Source organism: Miniopterus natalensis, chromosome 7 (genome assembly GCF_054644295.1).
Source record: "Miniopterus natalensis isolate mMinNat1 chromosome 7, mMinNat1.hap1, whole genome shotgun sequence".
NCBI classification, from domain to species: domain Eukaryota; kingdom Metazoa; phylum Chordata; class Mammalia; order Chiroptera; family Miniopteridae; genus Miniopterus; species Miniopterus natalensis.
Genome location: NC_142087.1, coordinates 74840017 through 74859590, shown reverse-complemented (window position 1 = coordinate 74859590; position 19574 = coordinate 74840017). Strand labels below are relative to the sequence as shown.

The window sequence follows — 19574 nt, the reverse complement described above, 5'->3', positions numbered from 1 at the left end:
ATGGCTAGAAAATTCGGGAATGAGAACTTGATTCTAAGCCTGTGCTCTTAATCCTCTGCTGAGAGATTAAAGATTTTTCTCGAAAGTATACTCTACTCTGATTCCTATTTGTGGAAGATAACTTAGCCATTACCCTGACCAGCCTTTTTAAAATGGAATGGTAGGCCACATACCTTGTTCGTGATCATAAAAACTATCAAAAGATCATTTAGGGTGGGTGTGGGGTAGAAGGGGTCAATGGGGGGGGAAAGGGGGACATCTGTAATTCTTTCAACAATAAAGATAAATTTTTTAAAAGAGGGAGGGAGGGAGGGAGGGAAGAAAGAAAACCATTTATATGAGTGAGTATACACATACAAAGAAGCCTAGGTTGACTTTGCGTAGTCTTTGTATAAAAGACTCCATCTTTTATAAAATGGAGTGTACATACCTTTTTATCCTTTGCTCAGGTTTTTTTTCAACAAATATTTATCTGAAGCCTATGGTGTGGAGGCCAGTTGTTTTTATGTCACATTGTAAAAATGGCAGCTACCAGTCATGCAAATTGTTATGCCCTGCCCTAAATCTCTTAATATTCCTTCTGTTGTCTACCTATCTATGCCTGTAAGAAGTTTGATAACATGTCCTGTCACATATTTGCTCTAAGCAAATGCCTCTGGCTTTGGAGACTGTTAGTAACACTTCCCTAACCTGGCCTCTAAGCCTTCCAGCCCATCCTGAACATTACCCAGGAGATTTGCCTTATCTCTTGTCCTACTCAGAGCCATTTGCAGCTCCCCAGTAATTACCCTCTGGATAAAGTCCAGTCCTTCCTAGTAGCATGGCCTCACCTCTTTAGCTTTCATCAAATTCAAAGGGGTCTGTGACACCCCCCCCCCACGAAGGTTGAGAAACATTGCCCTGTGATAGATTATATTTCTCATATATTTTAATACTGTTCTGTTTTTTTGAACTTGGTGTGTGTATATCTTGCTTCCATAGTGAGACTTTATACTCTGATTGTGAGGCCTGTTTTTCTTTGTTTAAGAGCCCCTATAAGGTCTGTCATGGTGTTGGATAATTATTGCACTGAAAGGAGGTGTGTGTATGTATGCATATGTTACTGGTAAATTTATGTAAAGGGAGGTTTTGACAAACAGGTTAAAAAACCTAGCAAACTTTTTTTTTAATTGAAGTCCTGAAATTTGTGGATTTTTTTGCCTATAAGTGTGATGCGAGCTCAGACTTGTGCACATTAAACATGGTGAGCCCCCAAGGGGTCCCTTACCAAGTAGAGAGTTCAGTATACTAGCAAACCTGATGCTAATTAACCACTTCTGTTTAAATATCAGAAAAAAATAAATGAATCACTTCATAATTTGTAAATTTTTTTTGTAATTCCTGGTTTATTCCCCAACTTTGCTTCTTATGAATTTTTGGATGAAAATAAAAGTTTATGGCTTAGAAAAAATGAATTAGAAACTAAGTCCCTTTAAATGCTATCCAGTTTGTGGACTTAAATTCAAGATTTAGCTATATAAAGGTTAACAGAGTACTTAACTGCCTGATGCCTAACCAGCACAATGTTTGTCAATTTTTTTTCTTATCCTTCTGACAAAAGAAAGGATTTAAAATATCTGCTGAACTAAACCTAGGATGTTGGGGTTCAAAGGGATTTTTGAGGACAGTTAGGTGACCCCAGATGTTGCAGAGTGTTGGACCATTAGCAGAATCTGACCCACAGATATTTGGCCAGAGCAAAGGAGTGACTGTCCCCTTTGGACAGGATATGTATTTGCCAGCTCACCTCAGTTCTTAAACCTGTTTTAAGCTAGACATGAAAGAAATTTGCAAAGTCATACTACTCTCACTAATTTTATTTTGTTCTTTGGAAAATACAGTTATCTCATAAGATATGTTACTTATATTAACATGCAATGGTTTGTTGTGGTTAGTTTTAAATGAATTAAGTATTTTAAAAATCTCTTAATTTCTAATTTAGTATATATCAGTAGCTAGAACCCACAGAAACAAATGCTCTTTGAAGTCCTCAGTAATTTTTAAGAGGGGTCTTGAGACCAAAGAAGTTTGAGAATTGCTATTCAAATGGAATAAATGCTTATTGTAATTAATTAGCATGTAGTACAATTACTCTGATATTTATATGAATATTCCAGCTCCTGCTTGGAATATTTAAGACTGCCTAATAGATATTGGCCAATCCAAAGTTTTTCATTTATTAAACTGTTTCTGATGTCTGCTTTATAATTAAATCAAATTATCCTATAGTGTCATGATATGAATATTATGTAATAACAAATGTAAAAACAAATGAATTAATAACAGAAAGCTGACTTTACTCTCTCTGCTGTTCCAAATACTAATCTAAAATAAGTTTGACTCTTTTTGTTGTGTTGTTCAATTGTGTATGTGGGCCTTGCACACTTTAAGTATTTGAATGCCTAACCCCATGGAAATGTTTGTTGGAAGTATAGGATTCATTACTAATATATTTTCTCCTACTTCACAAGTAGGAATCAAACATCAGAAAAATATAACTTGAATTCATCACCTGTTTTGAAACTAACAGCAGTGAGCTTGTGATATCTGGTTGTTAGATGAAGAGGTAACATTTCTAGCTATAAGGATGTTCTTTACCAAAGTTTACAAGAGGAATAGTCATAGCAGAAGTAGTTAATCCAGCCTGACTTAAGTTTTATCTGACACAAGAAAGTAGCACATTTATCTTGCCAAAAAGAGCAACTTCCATTCAATAATGAGGGACTTAGCCCTGGAAGCTGCTGTACTTTGCCATTTCCATTTGATTTGAACAAGTTTGGTAATATTAAAAATCCCCAGACACTTACAATTAGTCTCTTAGGGAATACCATTAAGTGAGAGTCCCACTCTCAGAGAATCTGTGATCCTTATTGCAATCAGGTGTCATACAACTGAAGCCCTGAAGAAGGTGAGGGAGCATGACTTAGATTTCTGGGGGAAGAGTGTTCCAGGCAGCAGGAATAGCAAGTGCAAAGGCCCTGAAGGACCTTACCTACAGTGTGGTTGACATGGTTCCTAATTGTATTTTTATTGTTTTGTTTTGGTAGGCATATAACGAGAGGTAAAAGAAGTCAGGAAATACAGAAAAAATCATCCATAATCTTTGTACCCAGAGATAACCACTATCATCTTGGTCTCTATCCTTTCCAGTTTAAGCTTAAGATCTCACTTAGTATCTGTATTAGTTTACTAGAGCTGCCTAACAAGATACCAGACTGGGTTGTTGCTTGCAGATGGTTGCCTTCTTACTGTGCCCTCATCACATGGTCTTTACGCCATACAAAAATGTGCCCTTGTTGTTTCTTTGTGTGTCTAAATTTCTTCTTATAAGACATCAGTCGAATTGGATTAGGGCCCGCCCTAATGCTCTCACTTAATCAGTTCTGTAAAAGCACTGTTTCCTCCCTAGTCTGTTTGGCTCATTGGTTAGAGCATCAGACTGAAGGATCCCGGGTTTAGTTCTGGCCAAGGGCATGTACCCTGGCTGCAGGCTCAGTCCCCATTCTAGGTAGGGGCACATGCGGGCGGCAACCAATCCATGTGTCTGTCACATCAATGTTTCTCTCTCCCCTTCCCTCCCTCCTTTCCCTCCCTCTCTCTCTCTCCGTCTCTCCCACTCTCTCTGAAAAAGCAATGGAAAAAATATCCTGGGGCGAGGACTATAAATAAATTAATAAATTAATAAATAAATAAATTAATTAAAAGCACTGTTTCCGAATACAGTCACATTCTGAGGTGCTGAGAGTTAGGGCTTCAGCATGAATTTGAGAGGATACAATTCAGCCCATTACACCATCTATGAACAGGTACCTCAAATATTTATCCGTCTTCCTATCAGTATGATTCTGTGTTCTTCTTTGACTGTTTGTATTAGTTTAGGTTTATAAATTAACCAATAGTAATGTACAGTGATTTTTTTCCCCCTAAGCCAAATTAGTTAGGATTATTAAAGATTTAAATTTAACTCTTTCTGAACAAAAGATGTATCCTCTGGCTTTTTGCTTATAATGTCACAGACATCCTTCAGTTTTGTGTTTGCTGGAGGAGACTTAATCCAGAAGAGTTAAATAATCCAGTTGGCTGTTCTATGGATAAAAAATGGCAGTGTTTCCCAGACAAGCCATTCAAGAATGCTGTGCATATAGCACAGGGTTTTGTTGTGCTATTTGATATTTTTCTTCATTCAACTGACTCTCTTGCTTACATTTATTTTAAAAGGAAAAATTTACCATCAGCATAAATAGGAAGTTAGTATAATATTACTTAACCTAAATAATTTATTCTTAAAAATAAATACATGACTGTAAAAACAAATGTTCACTCATATGCACCTAAAATCATCTAATGTGTTGCTGAAACCAAAAGCCTGGGAGCCATAGTTGACTCCTCTTTCTCTCATGCGTCATAGGCAACCTGACAGCAAATCTTATCAGCTCAGACATCTAAATATCTAGAGTTGTGCTACTTCTCACCACCTTTATTGCCATCAACCTGGTCCAAGTCAGTATTATCTTTTGCAGGATTCTTGGAGTAGCCTCCTAACTGTACCTGCTCTAGCTCCCTTCACTGTGTTCTTCACACAGTATTCAGAGGGATCCTGTTAAAAACAAGTCAGATCCTGTTACTCCTCTGTTTAGAACTGCAGTGGCTTTTTAATGTTACTCACTAACAGTTGGAGTCCCTAATTTTCTACTACAGCTAAATTGGCATCTTTACTCTTTGACACCATGCTCAAGGTTCTCTAAGGGGCTTTTGCACTTGCATGTTTCCTCTACCTGGACCCCTCCCTGCCATCCATAAGTCAGGCTCCCCTGTCTTCAGGTATTTAGTCATGACTCCTGATTGCAATAAGACTTTCCTTGATCACCCTATTTAAAATTGTAACTCCTCCTCTCATTACTTTCTGCTCCAGAACACCACCATCTATCATACTATATAATTTACATATTTATTTTGTCAATTATATGTGCCTTCATGTAAGCTCCGTGAAGGCAGACATTTTTGTTTTGTTTACTGCTTATTCCCTGGTGCCTAGAAAAGTATCTAATATATAGTAGATGCTCAGGTATTTATTCAAATTGAATTAATAGTAGCATGCATCCCACACTTTGGGAAATACTGAGATATACTGGGAACACCTTCCACAGTCTTGAGTCCCTCCAGTGGGTCTTTGTTCACAGTCATAGATTGAGCTACTTGCCTCTGAGAGTCCAGCCAGTTGGGGGCTCAGCATTTAAGGCAAAGAAAGCTCGTAACTTTCCTGGATCCTGAGTTTTATCCGGAGGAAATAGTCCAAATTCCAGGGAAAGAGGTGGGAGGAAGGAGAGGTAGGCAGGACTGGTTGGGAGAGCAACCCTAGGAGAGTTGCTCTGTGCCTTCCCACAGCCTCATCCTCTCTCTGGCCCCAGTACCTAGGCTCTGTTCTGGAAGACACCCAGGAACAGCTTAAGCCTCAGCCTGAACTCGGGAGTAGTGGCTGGAACCTGTGAGATGTGTTTGTGTACTTGCTTTCATCAGCTACTTGTCAGGCTTTGAGACATTTGGAAACAAGCAAATTAGAGAACTGGCTACCCTCTTTTTATGAGAGAAACTATGGCTTAAATAATTGAAAAATGTTATCCTAGGTGCCTTTGATTGACTTTTAGTTGATCAAGAGGTCATTGTTATTTGATACAGCCAGGACGACTCTTTCTCCTAAGGTAGTTTGAGAGTTATTCCAACAAATGAGCACAGAGATGTGTAATAAGAACAAAACAAATCTCTTTTTTTCTTCGAAGGCACTTTTGTTAGCACTTGATATTGATGGTTTCATCTCAAACTAGTGGATCCAAATCAATCAACATTTCCACATTTTAGCCCTTTATGAAGTTTGTTAAAGCCATGGCGATGGTGTGGGGTGTCTTTCCAGGTTTGAGCATGTCTGTCTTGGTTCTATCATCACTTCACCTGTAACAAAACCATAAGCCCCTTGGTTGTGCTGGTCAATTATAAATATCTTGGAAAGCAGCAAATTTGAGATGCAACAACTTTTCAGCATTATTTGCATGTTAGCATCTTCATTCCCTGGTAGTGATAATGAGCAACTAACTCTAGGTTTACAAGTTCCCCTGGAGTTGCTAGTATCTTGAATTTTTTTCCATTTATTTTAGGAGTTAAAGTCCCTCGCAATTTTCGACTGTTGGAAGAACTCGAAGAAGGCCAGAAAGGAGTAGGAGATGGCACAGTTAGCTGGGGTCTAGAAGATGACGAAGACATGACACTTACAAGATGGACAGGGATGATAATTGGGCCTCCAAGAGTAAGCGTCGAGCTACGGCTATAAATGTCAATGTCTTAAATTCACTGTGCCTCCTTTTAAAAAATATTAGCCTTATCACGGAAAAAGCTCACCAATGGTATATTTTCTGAAATGTGGCTATTCTTTTTTGACCAGTTTCAGTTTATATATTTGAACCTCCTCTGATGCTGTTTAATCCCTCTAAATGGTAAGCAAAAACCTGTTTAGACTCATAGTGTGAATTTACATGACAATGTAGACAGTGAGGTGTGAGGTAATTGTACCCTCAGATGTAGTTTAGAACAAACTCTTGGGCTTATCAAATAACAAGGCTCCAGATGTAGCCAACATTCCTGAAGACAGTGTCCAAATGAACCTTGGAAAACCTTCACAGTTGTGGTTTTTATTCATTGTTTCCCAGTTCTAATATGCATCTATATCCTAATTTTGGGGGGCCATTCAACAAAGGGTTATTGCCTGCCTGGTCTCTTCCAGGCACTGTTAGGCCCAGAGGCTTTTGCAAAGAAGACAGTGAAAAGTGACCCTTCTTTTAGAGCTTTTTGATTTGTGAGAGTTCCTAGTCTTCATAATGTCAGCTAACCTTTTTTTATGACACATAGTAAACCCTCCAGAAATGTCATTTAATTCTCACAAGAACCTGTTGTTAGGTGCTACTATCGTGTAGTTGCATTCCTTTTTACAGACGAAGAAACAGACTCAGAAAAGTAAAGTTACTTGCCCAAAGTCACGTGGTTGATAATTCCCAGACCAGGTCTGACTCCAGAGCCTATGCTCTTAATCACTATGCTACATTGTCTCCCTCCTGTTTATAGTTTGAGTTTTCCTCTGTTCCCGTTATAGAATTATCCAGTGTTAAGTAGTAGTGTGATGTGGGAGTGAAGAAATAAATTCCCAGAATGTGATACATTTTTCAGACAAGCAGTAGGAGATTCTGCTGGGCCTTGCCTGTGTGCTTGTGCTTAATTAAGGATGATGCTTTCATTCTCTTCTCTGCATGTAAGCTTGCACCACCTCTGTAGGAGGTAGAAAGTCACATGGGATGTGGCCTCAGCTGAAACCAGGAAGTGTCATGCTCATAAAGTGTTACGACAATTTAATGTTGATTTTAGACAGTCAAACACTCATGGCAAATGACTGGCTTTGCCATTTAATGTTACTTTTTTATTTTTTTAATATGTTTTTATTGATTTTAGAGAGAGAGGAAGGGAGAGGGAGAAAGAGATAGAAACATAGATGAGAAACATCGCTTGGTGGCTTCCTGCACTTCCCCTACCAGGGATCAAGCCCACAACTCAGGCATGTGCCCCAACCGGGAATGGAACCGGAACTGGTGACCTCTTGGTGCGTGGGACAAAGCCGGACTAATGTTACTTCTTGAGTCATTTTTGTAACAGTATAGTTTTGTTTTGGGGTTTTTTTAAAAAAAAAATCAATCTGTCTTTACTCACTTCTTGATCCTTTTTTTAAATCTGTGAAAACCAGGATTTCCTGGATCTGTTAAGTACTGGGAAAACCTAATCTAGAAAGCTCGTTTCTTCTGGAGATCATTTTTCTTGCTGCTTCTGGAAGTCCAGTGTGTGATGATGGCTTCCTTCGTGGCATTTCATCTCCTCAGAGTGGTTTAGGTTTGAGGATGAGAGCTATTGTTCCCTACTCCTTACTCCAGGGCGCCTGAAAATGACTGAGAACAGACTAGATTGTTCAGTAGATTTGCTAATCAACAGAACGGTTTTCAGGTTCTAGCCACTTCATAGTGAACCAGTACACAACTTTGTGAGTACACTAAACACCACTGAATTATACACTTAAAGAAATGAAATAAAATGAACCACTAAGTTCTGTTGAAAATATTCTGTTCTACCTAAAACACTTTAGATCACCTTGAGTTTCAGTTTCTCTCTTTCAGCAGGGGCTAACTTTCATGAATAACTTCAGTATGCAAGATGCTTTTCATACTTCCTGTTGTTGTTTTTTTACCCTCTCCCTTCCAAGTTTTTCTTCTTATTTATCTTTATTGTTGAAAGTATTATCCATACACCCTGTTTTAAAAATAACAGCTTTATTGAGATATAATTCACATACCATAGAATTCACTTACCGTAGGATACACTTTTAAAACATACAGTTCAGTGGTTTTTATTATACTCAGAATTGTGCAACTATCACTAATTTCAAAACATTTTCATTACCCCAGAAAGAAACCCATTCCTGTTGGCAGTCACTCCCATTCTGTCCCCACTCCTCACCCTTGACTCACTAATTTACTTTCTGTGAATTTGCCTGTTCTGGACATTTCATATAAATGGAATCATATAATATGTAGTCTTTTGTGACTGGCTTTTACTTAGTATAATGTTTATGACTGCATAATATTCTATTATATGGATATTCCATATTTGTTTATCCATTGATTAGTTGGTGGACATTTGGATTTTTTCCACTTTTTGCCTATTATGAAAAATGCTGCTATGAACATTTGTGTACAGGTTTTTGTGTGGACAGATGTTTTCAGTTCTCTTGGGTGTATATACCTAGGATGGAATTGTTGGATCATATGGTAACTCGGTGTTTAACATGTTAAAGAACTGCCCAAACTGTTTTCCAAAGTGTCTGCACCGTTTTACATTCCCACCAGCAATGCAACAGTTTCCATTTCTCTGCATCCTCACCAATACTTGTTGTTATCTGTCTTTTTACCCCTATAGTTTTGATTTCCCTGGCTCCCCAAGGCTAAAAGGAACTGTCTGCCTCTAGGTGCTTTCTGTGACCAATCTGTTTGAATATTAGAGTAGAAGGTGTATGCCATTATTAAATAGAGCACTTGAGTAACTCATTTCTCTATTACATTTTTGTTACTGTATTATTCAAAAGAAAATCCATCAAAATTTAAAAGATGTATACCATATGATCCAGCAATTCCGCTAGTAATTTACTCAGCTTATCTTGAATGTATTGCCCAAAGTCTAGGTATGCAAAATTATTTCATGCAGCATTTTCAGTAATAGCAAAATACTGGAAACTGCCTCAGGGTCTTTCAGTTGACCATATTACATACTGTTTAGCTGTTCAAATGAATGAAACAAATTTTATGTATAGCTGAAAATGGGATGATCTCTATGATATTTAAGTGAACAAAGCAACTGAGGTGCAAAGCAGTATACAGAATATGCTGCCACATGGGATAGGGGGCCATGAGGGGAGAGGAAAAGGTCACAGGTAATACTTGTTCCCTTGTGTGCTTTGAATACTTTTGGAAGAGCTTAAAAGAAATTGGTGACAATAGTTGCCTTCAAAAGGGATATGTCTGGGTGGCTGGAGCCAGAGTGGAAAGGAGACTTACTTTTTACCATATATCTTTTTGTACTCTTTGAATATGCTTTAATTATATGTGTGTGTTAATCTATTTGAATGCCTTTTTTTTTTTTTTTTAATAAAGGAAAGCAAGTTCTCCAAACCAAAGCTCATCCACATGCCCCTTGTAAAATTCAGGCAAATGTCCAACTGTTCACAGCATTAGAAGTGGAGTATTTCTGTTCTGATCACAAAGGTGCTAACAGTAGCCAGGTTATACAGCAGGGTTTCTCACCTTCAGCACTGATATACTAGAATGGATCATTCTTTGTCGTGAAGCTGTCCTGTACCTTGTGGGATGTTCAGAAGCATCAGTGGTCTCTACTCCCTATATGCCAGTAGCACCTCAGTTGTGACAACAATAAATGTTCACGGAGGGGGTGGTGGTGGCAGAAATTGTCTTAGTTGAGAAGCGCTGTTATGCCTCTAGGGTTCTCCAGATAGTGTTTTTATGTGTGGGTTAGAGCCCGGGTGTGTGTTTATACACACACTTACCTAAAAGTACTATGTGCATGCTTAAGAACAAAAAATAATTTTAGGAGTTTCTAAAGGAAAAGGATCCTTTCCCCATTTCCGTGTATGTCCCACAGAATGAAAACTGGTTGGTGTGTGGTGTTTCTTCTGGGTGTTGCTGTGGGTACACAAACAAATACATATCCTTTTTAATACAAATGAGACCTTGCTATGCATAACGTTTTGCAACTTTTTTTCACTTAACAGATGATGGACCTCTTTCCACATCAGTGCATATTGACCTGTCTCTTTTTTAATAGCTTCAAGTTACGTATCTGATGTATGAATATATTCTCAAAAAATTTTTAAACAATACAGAGTATGGAGTAAGAAGTTCACTTTGTTCCCCTGAACTCTGCATCAGTCAGGAAAAGAGAAACCATGCTAGATATTTCAACAAAAATAATTTCATTTAGGAAGTTGATCAAATAGGTGTTGGACTGAAAAGGGCAAAAAAAGGACACTGTGGGAACACAAAGGTAACACTACAGAAAACAGTAGCCACTCCCTGGGTCTGGGAGGACAGGTAGGAAGCTAGGGCCATCAGAACCTAGCACTGGAGGAGAGGTACCCTCTGCTGCTGGTGCCTACAGAGGCCAGAGGGACTGGTTAGGGGAGTGCTGGAGGCCAGAAGCAGCTCTTGCTGCCAAGATGAGGGGCTGGTGCTGGGGTGACACTGACAGAAACAGAAAGCAAATGGGAAGGAGCCAGTGCCTCTCTTCTTCTTTGTACTTTATTAGTATTGTGTGGTTAATTTGTTTTTTTGTTGGTTTTGTTTTTAAATATATCTTTATTGATTTCAGAGAGAGGAAAGGAGAGGGAGAAAGAGAGAGAGAGAGAAACATCAATGATAAGTCCTTGATCGGCTGCCTCCTGCACGCCCCTGACTGGGGATTGAGCCCGCAACCTGGGCATGTGCCCTGACTGGGAATTGAACCCCGATCACCTGGATCCTAAGTCGATGCTCAACCGCTGAGCCATGCCTGGCTGGGCGAGTGTGGTTAATTTGACAGTTTAGTCTTTAGGTTGTAGAATATTTCTGTGGCACTGGGATTGAATTAGAGAAATGAATAATTACTATGGCCTCTAGATTGGCCCTGTGGCTCACTCAGAAGGATACTCTGGTGGAGAGAGGGAGAGTTTCTGTACAAAGGAAAATGGTATGTTGTCACTGTCTAGAGGGTGCTGGTTAGTAAGCTCCTAGTCCACCTTTCTCTGCTCTGCTTTGGATACTGCAAACTACGTTTTTCCTTTGTCAGCTGGTTTCCTGTTATGTTTCTCTGTTCAGGACACAGGAGAGGACCTGAAAGGCAAGGAGAAGGGACTGTTCTGTTTATGCCACTCTGGTAACAGCCCTTCGTTCTGGCATCACCTGTGGGTTCCAGCCTCCAGCTTTTGGAGACATTCCCAGCACTGGCCTCACAGGGACCTCTCCTTTAAGCCTCTTGGTTTGATCAACTGCAGCCTGTACCCTTTGTTCCCCCAACCTTAAGGGTTACCACCTGCTGCCCGCAGTTATTACCCCTGTGTTAGCTCAGGTTCCCTTTTTAAAGATTTTTTCAGTCCAGTGGCACTGATGTAACTGATTCCCTATATTGAATTCTCTGTTAAAATACCTAGTGTGGTGTCCTTTTTCCTGGTTTATCCCTCACTGCCGTATCCGCTTTTTCTCCTCAGATTCACTACGAGCAGCAGTTTGGTGCATCTCCTTCTGCACCTTTCTCTGCATTTACCTACCTGTCTACATCCTGAGTCATTAAGATGATCTTAGACTCTACACAGTTTCACTTTTTAGAGGGACTACCCTTCATTCCTTTTTTTTATCCTCACCCGAGGATATTTTTTCCATTGCTTTTGGGGGGGGCATCAGTGTGAGAGAGAGATACATCAGTTGGTTGCCTCCTGCACACGCTCTGACCGGGGCCAGGAATTAGGTCTGTAATCAAGGTATGTGCCTTTGGCCAGAATCAAACCCGGGGCCCTACAGTTCGTAGGCTGATGCTCTAACCACTTAGCCAAACCTGCTAGGGTACCTTCATTCTAACATAGCATGTTCCCACAGTAAACATAATTTTTATATAACTACATAAGATTTGAAATGAGTAGGAGGTGATGTTTAGTTGACCTAATGTCACCATTTTATTATATATTAATTTAGGTTTTGTAATTTTCTTTGCACATTTTTAAGTCAGTACCTTTTTCCTTTACTCATTCACATTTTAAAAATAAATTTTAATTTATAATAGTTTTACAGAAAAGTTGCAAGGGTAGTATAGAAAGTTCCCATACACCTCCCCCCCATTTCCCTAATTGTTAATATTGTGTATTAGTGTAGTACATTCATAAAAACCAGTGAACAAATATTGATACATTATTATTAACTAAAGTCCATAATTTATTCAGGTAGTCTCAGTTTTTACTTTATGTGTATTTTCCTTTCCAGACGTCTACCCAAGATATTACAGTATATCTTGTCATCATATCCTATGCCTGTGTCAATTTCAGGTTTTCCTTACTCTTGTCAGTTTTGAGGAGTACTGGTCAGGTATTTTGTAGAATGTCTCTCTGTTAGAATTTGCCTGATGTTTTTCCTCATGATTAGGCTGGGATTATCTCATATATATACATATATATATTTAGGCCCAGGAAAAACGTGTGGTCTCTAGGCTCTGGACCCGTTATGCCTAATGGAGAAATATCCTGTGTGCACATAAATATACCCAGAACTGCAGAGAGGCATTGGTTTGGTTTTATAGATTGTACATATTCTACAACTTGCTGGCTATACCTACCAGCTCTGCCTTGGCTCTGTGGATGTGCACCTCAGCCTTTGAAGAGGCTACAAAGTATCCAATTATATAAATATGCCATATTTAGTTACTCCCTTGCATGTAGACATTTAGATTTAGTTATTTTTGCTATTGCAGACAGTGCTTCACATTTTTTGTGCACAAGTAAGTCTGCCTGTAGGAGATTCCTAGAAATGGTCTTGCCAGTCTGAGCATGCCTGTTTCACATTTTGGTAGGCACTGCCAAATTGTCCCATGAAGCTTAAGCCACATCAACAATGTGGAAAGTGTTTGTTTCATGATCAAGTAATGAGTCTGTGTTCCTTATAGAGACAGAATGTCCCAGCAGTTCTCCGTCAGCCACATTTCCTTTCTGCCATGAAACCTTTTTAGGAGGCCCCAGAGCACTTGCAAACAAAAGAAAACTATAACCCTGTATTTTGTAAAAAAATCGTACTTTGAGCTTTTTAATGACCCTTCAGGGGTCTCTATGTTCACTTGACTTGAGCCATTTTTTACTGTCTTCCAGTGACATTTCCAGTTGAACATAGGTGTTCAGAATTCAATGTTTCTTTTTTTTCCTTTCTAAGAAGTTAGTCATAGCATAGATTTTTTTAAAAATTAAACTTCATAGTGTCAAGAGTAATGTTAAGATATAATCTGTGTAATAATCAGAATCATATTAATTAATAAGCTGCCCACCTTAACCATTTTTGTTATTGTTAATCAATATCAGTGAAATTTTATCAATACTGATAAGCCACAAGCCATACCAACAGATAAATATATTGGTGCATCAGAGCCTCCAAAATGTGGTATCAGATATTTTAACAGACTTTGTGATTTTGGCAATTACCTTGCGCCCATGCCCCCAAGGACTTTTTTATGTAAGAAAGTCTGTCTTTGAATTGTGTGACAGACAAAACTACTGAGCATGAATGCAGGACACACAAAGGGATGTATTTGGGATCCATGCAGTCAACAGATACTTTGTGTATAGTTGCTAGTGGAGACTGTGCTAAGTTCTGAGGATAGACCTTTTATATTTTCCATAAATCTGTATGGAAATCATATCCCTGTTTGCTTCCTACTTGTTGTTTACTGAGTGATTTTTTTCCCCCCCTCTGAGGAAACCCCTTAATGGCAACAAGCTGTTCATTTTACATTAACGTGAAGGGCAACATTCATTCATTCAACAGACATTGGAGTACCAATTCTGTTGAGGCCTCTGCCCTTCTTATCCTCTGTTCAGGGAGGTCTGACACTACACTGGGTATGAGTCTTCAGGTGGGGGATCGGGGAGACTTGTGAGAAGAAAGTTCACTTGAGCCCGAGAGCTGCAAGATGCAGCGGAGGGACTCATATAGGGGCCCCAAGATAGAACTTGGCATGTTGGATGAGTCAGGAGGCCAGAGGGCCATGGGGGAGAGGGGCAGAAGAATAAAAGGAGAAGGAAGGCAAGGTTGCATAGGGTTCGATCCAGGAACTTGGGCTTCCTTCTCAGGTAACTAGGAAGCCATTGGAAGGGCTAAGCCTGCAGGGACAGTTTCCGGATTTAAAAGGTCAGTCAGGTTGCTGTGTGAAGAATAGATTGTAGAGAACTAGAGAGAAAGCAGACTTGGGAGATTCAGATGAGGTACAGTGGTGGAGGAAAGTGGATGGGTATGAGACTTTTTGATGATTGGAAGGTAGAGGGCACAGGAAAAGGGAATCGTGGATGACTGCTAGGGTTTTGCTTTAACTAACTGCCAGATGGTAGAGCAGGTTGAGGGTGGGTAGAAATCCAGATTTGAGTTTTGGTTTTGTTATAGTATGTAGTCTCTGTTAAGTGGCTGTGAAAGGTTTCTATGTGTATATTATGAGTGCCTTCTGAATCTTAAAATATGTTCCAATTTATTAGGGACAGCCACTATTTAGACACAATGTTTTCAAGAGGTTTAAATCACATCCTCTGTAATTTATTTCCCCAAGGACCGCTAGATGTCACTGTTTATACAGGAGCAGTTATTTGTGCAGCAAGCAATGAGGAAGGAGCACAGGTGCCTAAGAGGGGAACAATAGGAGGGTGGCCCCTGCCTTTGAGGATGCCATCTGATGGGGAGATGTCACCACAGTGTGGTCTTCAGACATAAGTGATAACAATGCGATTTCACATAGGACAGAAAGCTGTGGATTAGTCTGCTGTCCTGTATGATATTTCAACTGGGAGGTATTTGACTAGGTGATTGAATGGGGTCTTAAAGGCTGTGTGGTAGTTCACGTGGGGCCAGGGTACTGTGGGCAGAAAGAACAGCCTGACAATGGCAATACATTTATTGCTCATTGGGAAGACACTTCATTGAAAAGTTCATTGACATGTGGGGGATTGGACTTTTCCAGTGTTTCCCAACAAAGGCATGGCTGGTATTTGAAGAAGGAATATTTTTTATGTAGGCCTAGTGTCCTTCACGTTCCCCCCCACACTAAATACCAGTAATCTCTTGGGCCATTGTAAAGACAGCAGGGGAGGGTTGGTACCTTCCTGTTGAGATCCCTTGTGCAGTGCACAGCCCCAGAGTAAGGACAAAGTGGGAAAGCAACTTTCATATCTACACCCATCTGTACCCCCACCCCTATCTTCTGCTTAATTTTGAAGTTCTATAAAGAGATGCTTGTTCTGTGCTTTAGACATAGTGGCACTTAATGCATTGGCTATGATCCTGGAGTGGGTAGACATTTAGTGTGGCTTCCCAGAATAGCGAATGCCTCTTATACACCATCCCCATAGGGTAGGACAGTTCTGCAACGTAGAGAAATTAACATAAAAACAAGTCCATCTGATTGGAGTTTATAAAACTAACTTAAAACTTTAGTGCCTGGCTGGAGTTGCTCAGTTGATTGAGCGTTTTACTGTGCATTGAAAGATTGCCTGTTCGATTCCTGGTCAGGGCATATACCATGGTTGTGGGTTCTATCCCCAGTCAGAGAACGTACAGAAGGCAACCGATCAAAGTCTCTCCCTCCCTCCCTCCATCTCTCTAACCTTGTCTTTGGGTGAGGATTTAAAAAAAAAAAAAAAAAGAACAAAAAAACTTTAGTGATGCTACAGTTTTCTGTGGTCTTTTTTATTCCTGCAAGACCAGAATACACAGACACTAGTGTAGGGACTAGTTACCACTGACTTATCAAATAACAGGTAGACTTTGTGTAATGGAAGCAGGTGCACCTGTTCTGTAGCCAGGGGTAATAGGCTTTCAGAAGGGGTCTGCCTTTTTGAAGTCTCTGTAATTGCCTGACATCTCTGTACCCTTCTTTTCCAGACAATTTATGAAAACCGAATATACAGCCTTAAAATAGAATGTGGACCTAAATACCCAGAAGCACCCCCCTTTGTAAGATTTGTAACAAAAATTAATATGAATGGAGTTAATAGTTCTAATGGAGTGGTAAGTTGTGTTTTCTGCCCCTACTTGTTCCTCGGGGTTAAGAAATGCCTTGTACTTTTGGGCCTGATCCTATGTGTTCCTTGGTTATTGATGATAAAATATATTACAGTACGAACATGGCAGATTTGGGGTAGGGGTCTGTTTCCAATTGTATTTGACCGTCACCCATCACTTAATCTGGGCCAGCGCTGTGCTCATCGCTTTGAGATATAAACTCACTCAATCCTCATGATAATACCCCCATGAGGTAGAAATGAGGACACTGAGGCACAGAGGTGAAAGATCTTGCCCGGGGTCACACTTTTACCTCGTGGGCCTGATTTGTGGACCAGTGGTATATAATTTTTTTTTTTTTTTAATGTCCTTGCTTTTTTTTTTTTTTTTACTTTTACTACCATAAATGGAAACTAGTCTCACTTTTCATAAGGCAGTAATGGCAACAAGAAATACTACAAAAATAAAGCAAAATTAATAAATTATTCCTCCTTATGTTGCTTGCCAAGGGCTTGGAACCTTTGAGGCCTGCTCTCCTGTTCAAAGGGCAGACCAACAGGTGTTTGAGGGTGTTGCACGTTAGCATCAGGTGAGCTTAGCCTTTATTTTGAGGTATCCCGAAGATTTTGGGGGGGAATTGAAAAGAGACGAGCCTTGTTACTGTGTGTTCAGTGTTTAATGTTGTATCCAACTTCCACCTGAAGTCCAGAACCCAGAACTTGACCCACTCTTTGGGAAATTTCTTTTAGGGAATGCTGCGTTAACTTGAGAGATTATGACTCTGAGGCAGGCCCTTGTCACTAGAGCTTGGGTCCAGGCCACCCTGCACATCTTTGTCATCCACCACCTGGGTGTAGAGTCGAGAAAGGACAAGCCCTGAGCAGCGGCAGCAACCCGCCCAGAAGCAGGTCATTGTTTTAGAGCTGGTTGGGTTGAGTCTGACCAAGTATCGGGCCATTTCTCTAAAGGTGGCTCTCCTTATCCATAATTTCCTTCTCCCAAACAGTGAGGGTTTGGGACATAAAAAGGGAAAAACAGACTGGTGGGAGGGATCTTGCAGATATTCTGCATGTCAGATATTGTGTGATCAGCGTGTTCAACTTGAAAAATGCATTTTACTCAAGTTTATACTGTAGCTTAACTTCAGTGTTAAGCTGTTCTTTTGTTTGAGAGCCCAACAGTAATTTGTTTTTGTTTGCCTTTTTGTAGGTGGACCCAAGAGCCATATCAGTGCTAGCAAAATGGCAGAATTCATATAGTATCAAAGTTGTCCTGCAGGAGCTTCGGCGCCTAATGATGTCTAAAGAAAATATGAAACTCCCTCAGCCACCTGAAGGACAGTGTTACAGCAATTAATCAAAAAGAAAAACCACAAGCCCACCCCTCCCCCATTCGATTTAAGCAGTCTTCATTTTCCACAGTAGTAAATTTTCTAGATACGTCTTGTAGACCTCAAAGTACTGGAAAGGAAGCTCCCATTCAAAGTCAGTTTATCTTAAGATACTGTAAATGATACTAATTTTTTTGTCCATTTGAAATATATAAGTTGTGCTATAACAAATCATCCTGTCAAGTGTAACCACTGTCCACATAGTTGAACTTCTGGGATCAAGAAAGTATATTTAAATTGATTCCCATCATAACTGGTGGGGCACATCTAACTCAACTGTGAAAAGACACATCACACAATCACCTTGCTGCTGATTACATGGCCTGGGGGCTCTGCCTTCTCCCTCCCCTTTCCCCCTTCCTCCCTGCAACAGCCCTCCAGCTTGGGGTGGCTTGTTAGAGTAGATGTGAAGGTTTCAGGTCACAGCCTGTGGGACAACTGCTGGGTGTGTTTGGGTGCTTTGCTTGCACCCCTGGTTTCTTTTTTTAAGTCTTAAATGATGCCCCCCTTCCAAGCCGTCATCCTTTCCCCACTCTCAACTACCACCCTTGGCCGAAACATACATAGATTGTAACCCCCTCTGCTCCCCTCTGAAATTGGCCTTTGGTGAGGAATTCAGGGCTTTCCCCCTATCTTCTCCCTCCCTTACCTTTATATCGAGGGGTGCTGCTTTCTCCTTCCTCCTCAAGTCCCTTTCTTGCACCATCACCACCCAACACTTTCCATGACACTCCCTTGCTTTGGCCAGAAGCCATCAGGTAAGGTTGGAAAGAGTCTCTGACCTCCCTCATTTAGTTCTCGAACTACATTCATTTACTCTGTACCAGCCCAGGAAATGAATATTGGGTCCTCAGCCCTGCCACCCTCTGCTGTCACCATCAGCTGATATGTTGTTTTTTTTAGCTCAGGAAGGCCACAGAAGACACTTGTAAGCACACATGATCCCTCTGAATGAATTTTTTTTTTGTTCCTATCATTGCTTTTGCTTTTACAAATTGAAGTTTTAAACAGGGCTCTCATTTGGTCATCTTTGCAATCCATTTGGGTCTAGTTTGGAATCTGACAACTGGAACAAAAAGAACCTTGAATTCGGTGCATACTTTGGTTTTGGTGCTGCAGCTTCTCACGGTCCTCAGCAGGGATTAAGAAAGAACTCGGTGTGCACGGCAGAACCCCGAAATTGGCGGGCTTGACTTCCTGGCAAATTGCTGCGTTTTTCCACTTTTCTGTTCAGGACCACTAATTGCTGAGATGTGAATGCAAACCGAAATAAAAGCAATTCATTGTGTTCTAAAGGAATTTTTTTTTTTTTTTTTTTGGTAATTTAGTATTTGTGTAAAACCACCTTTTGAAGCAGCAACTATCAAGTCTGAAAAGCAATTGATGTTTCCATTAATCTTTTTCTGGAGAAAACCTTAGTTGTAAGGATTTAACTTCCTGTAAGTAAATTAACAACAGTATTCCATAAGCAGCCTTTTTATTGTCAGACCATTGCCTGATTTTAATATAATAAAAAAAGTGTGCGTTAATATTTAAGAAACTCTGCTCTTCTTCCTCTTGGCATATAACTTAGGAACAGCATTTAATGTTTTAGATCCTTTGGGATTCCAGTTGACGTCCTAATGCTGGGGTTGGCAAACTTTTTCTACAAAGGGCCTAAGTTAGTAAATAGGCTTTGTGGGCCAAGAGATAAGATCGAAGATACTATGTAAGTATTTATATAATGAGAGAAAACAAATTTCCACAAATTTTTTCATTTGTGAAATTCAGAATAT

At 39.9% G+C, this 19574-nt stretch overlaps 1 protein-coding gene across 2 annotated transcripts in view; it reads left to right on the top strand.

Moving 5' to 3' along the window:
* The window catches only part of UBE2V1 (ubiquitin conjugating enzyme E2 V1), a 28812-nt gene extending 9473 nt beyond the window's left edge, over positions 1–19339 (top strand). The window contains exons 2-4 of one of the 2 annotated variants that reach the window (XM_016217401.2): positions 6189–6337; positions 16290–16415; positions 17619–19339. In XM_016217401.2, the coding sequence (XP_016072887.1) occupies positions 6189–6337; positions 16290–16415; positions 17619–17765 (422 nt within the window). In that variant the 3' untranslated portion in view covers positions 17766–19339. The remainder of the gene's footprint in view (positions 1–6188; positions 6338–16289; positions 16416–17618) is intronic. The other variant, XM_016217402.2, reaches the window with a different exon arrangement.
* The last annotated feature ends 235 nt before the right edge of the window (positions 19340–19574 follow it).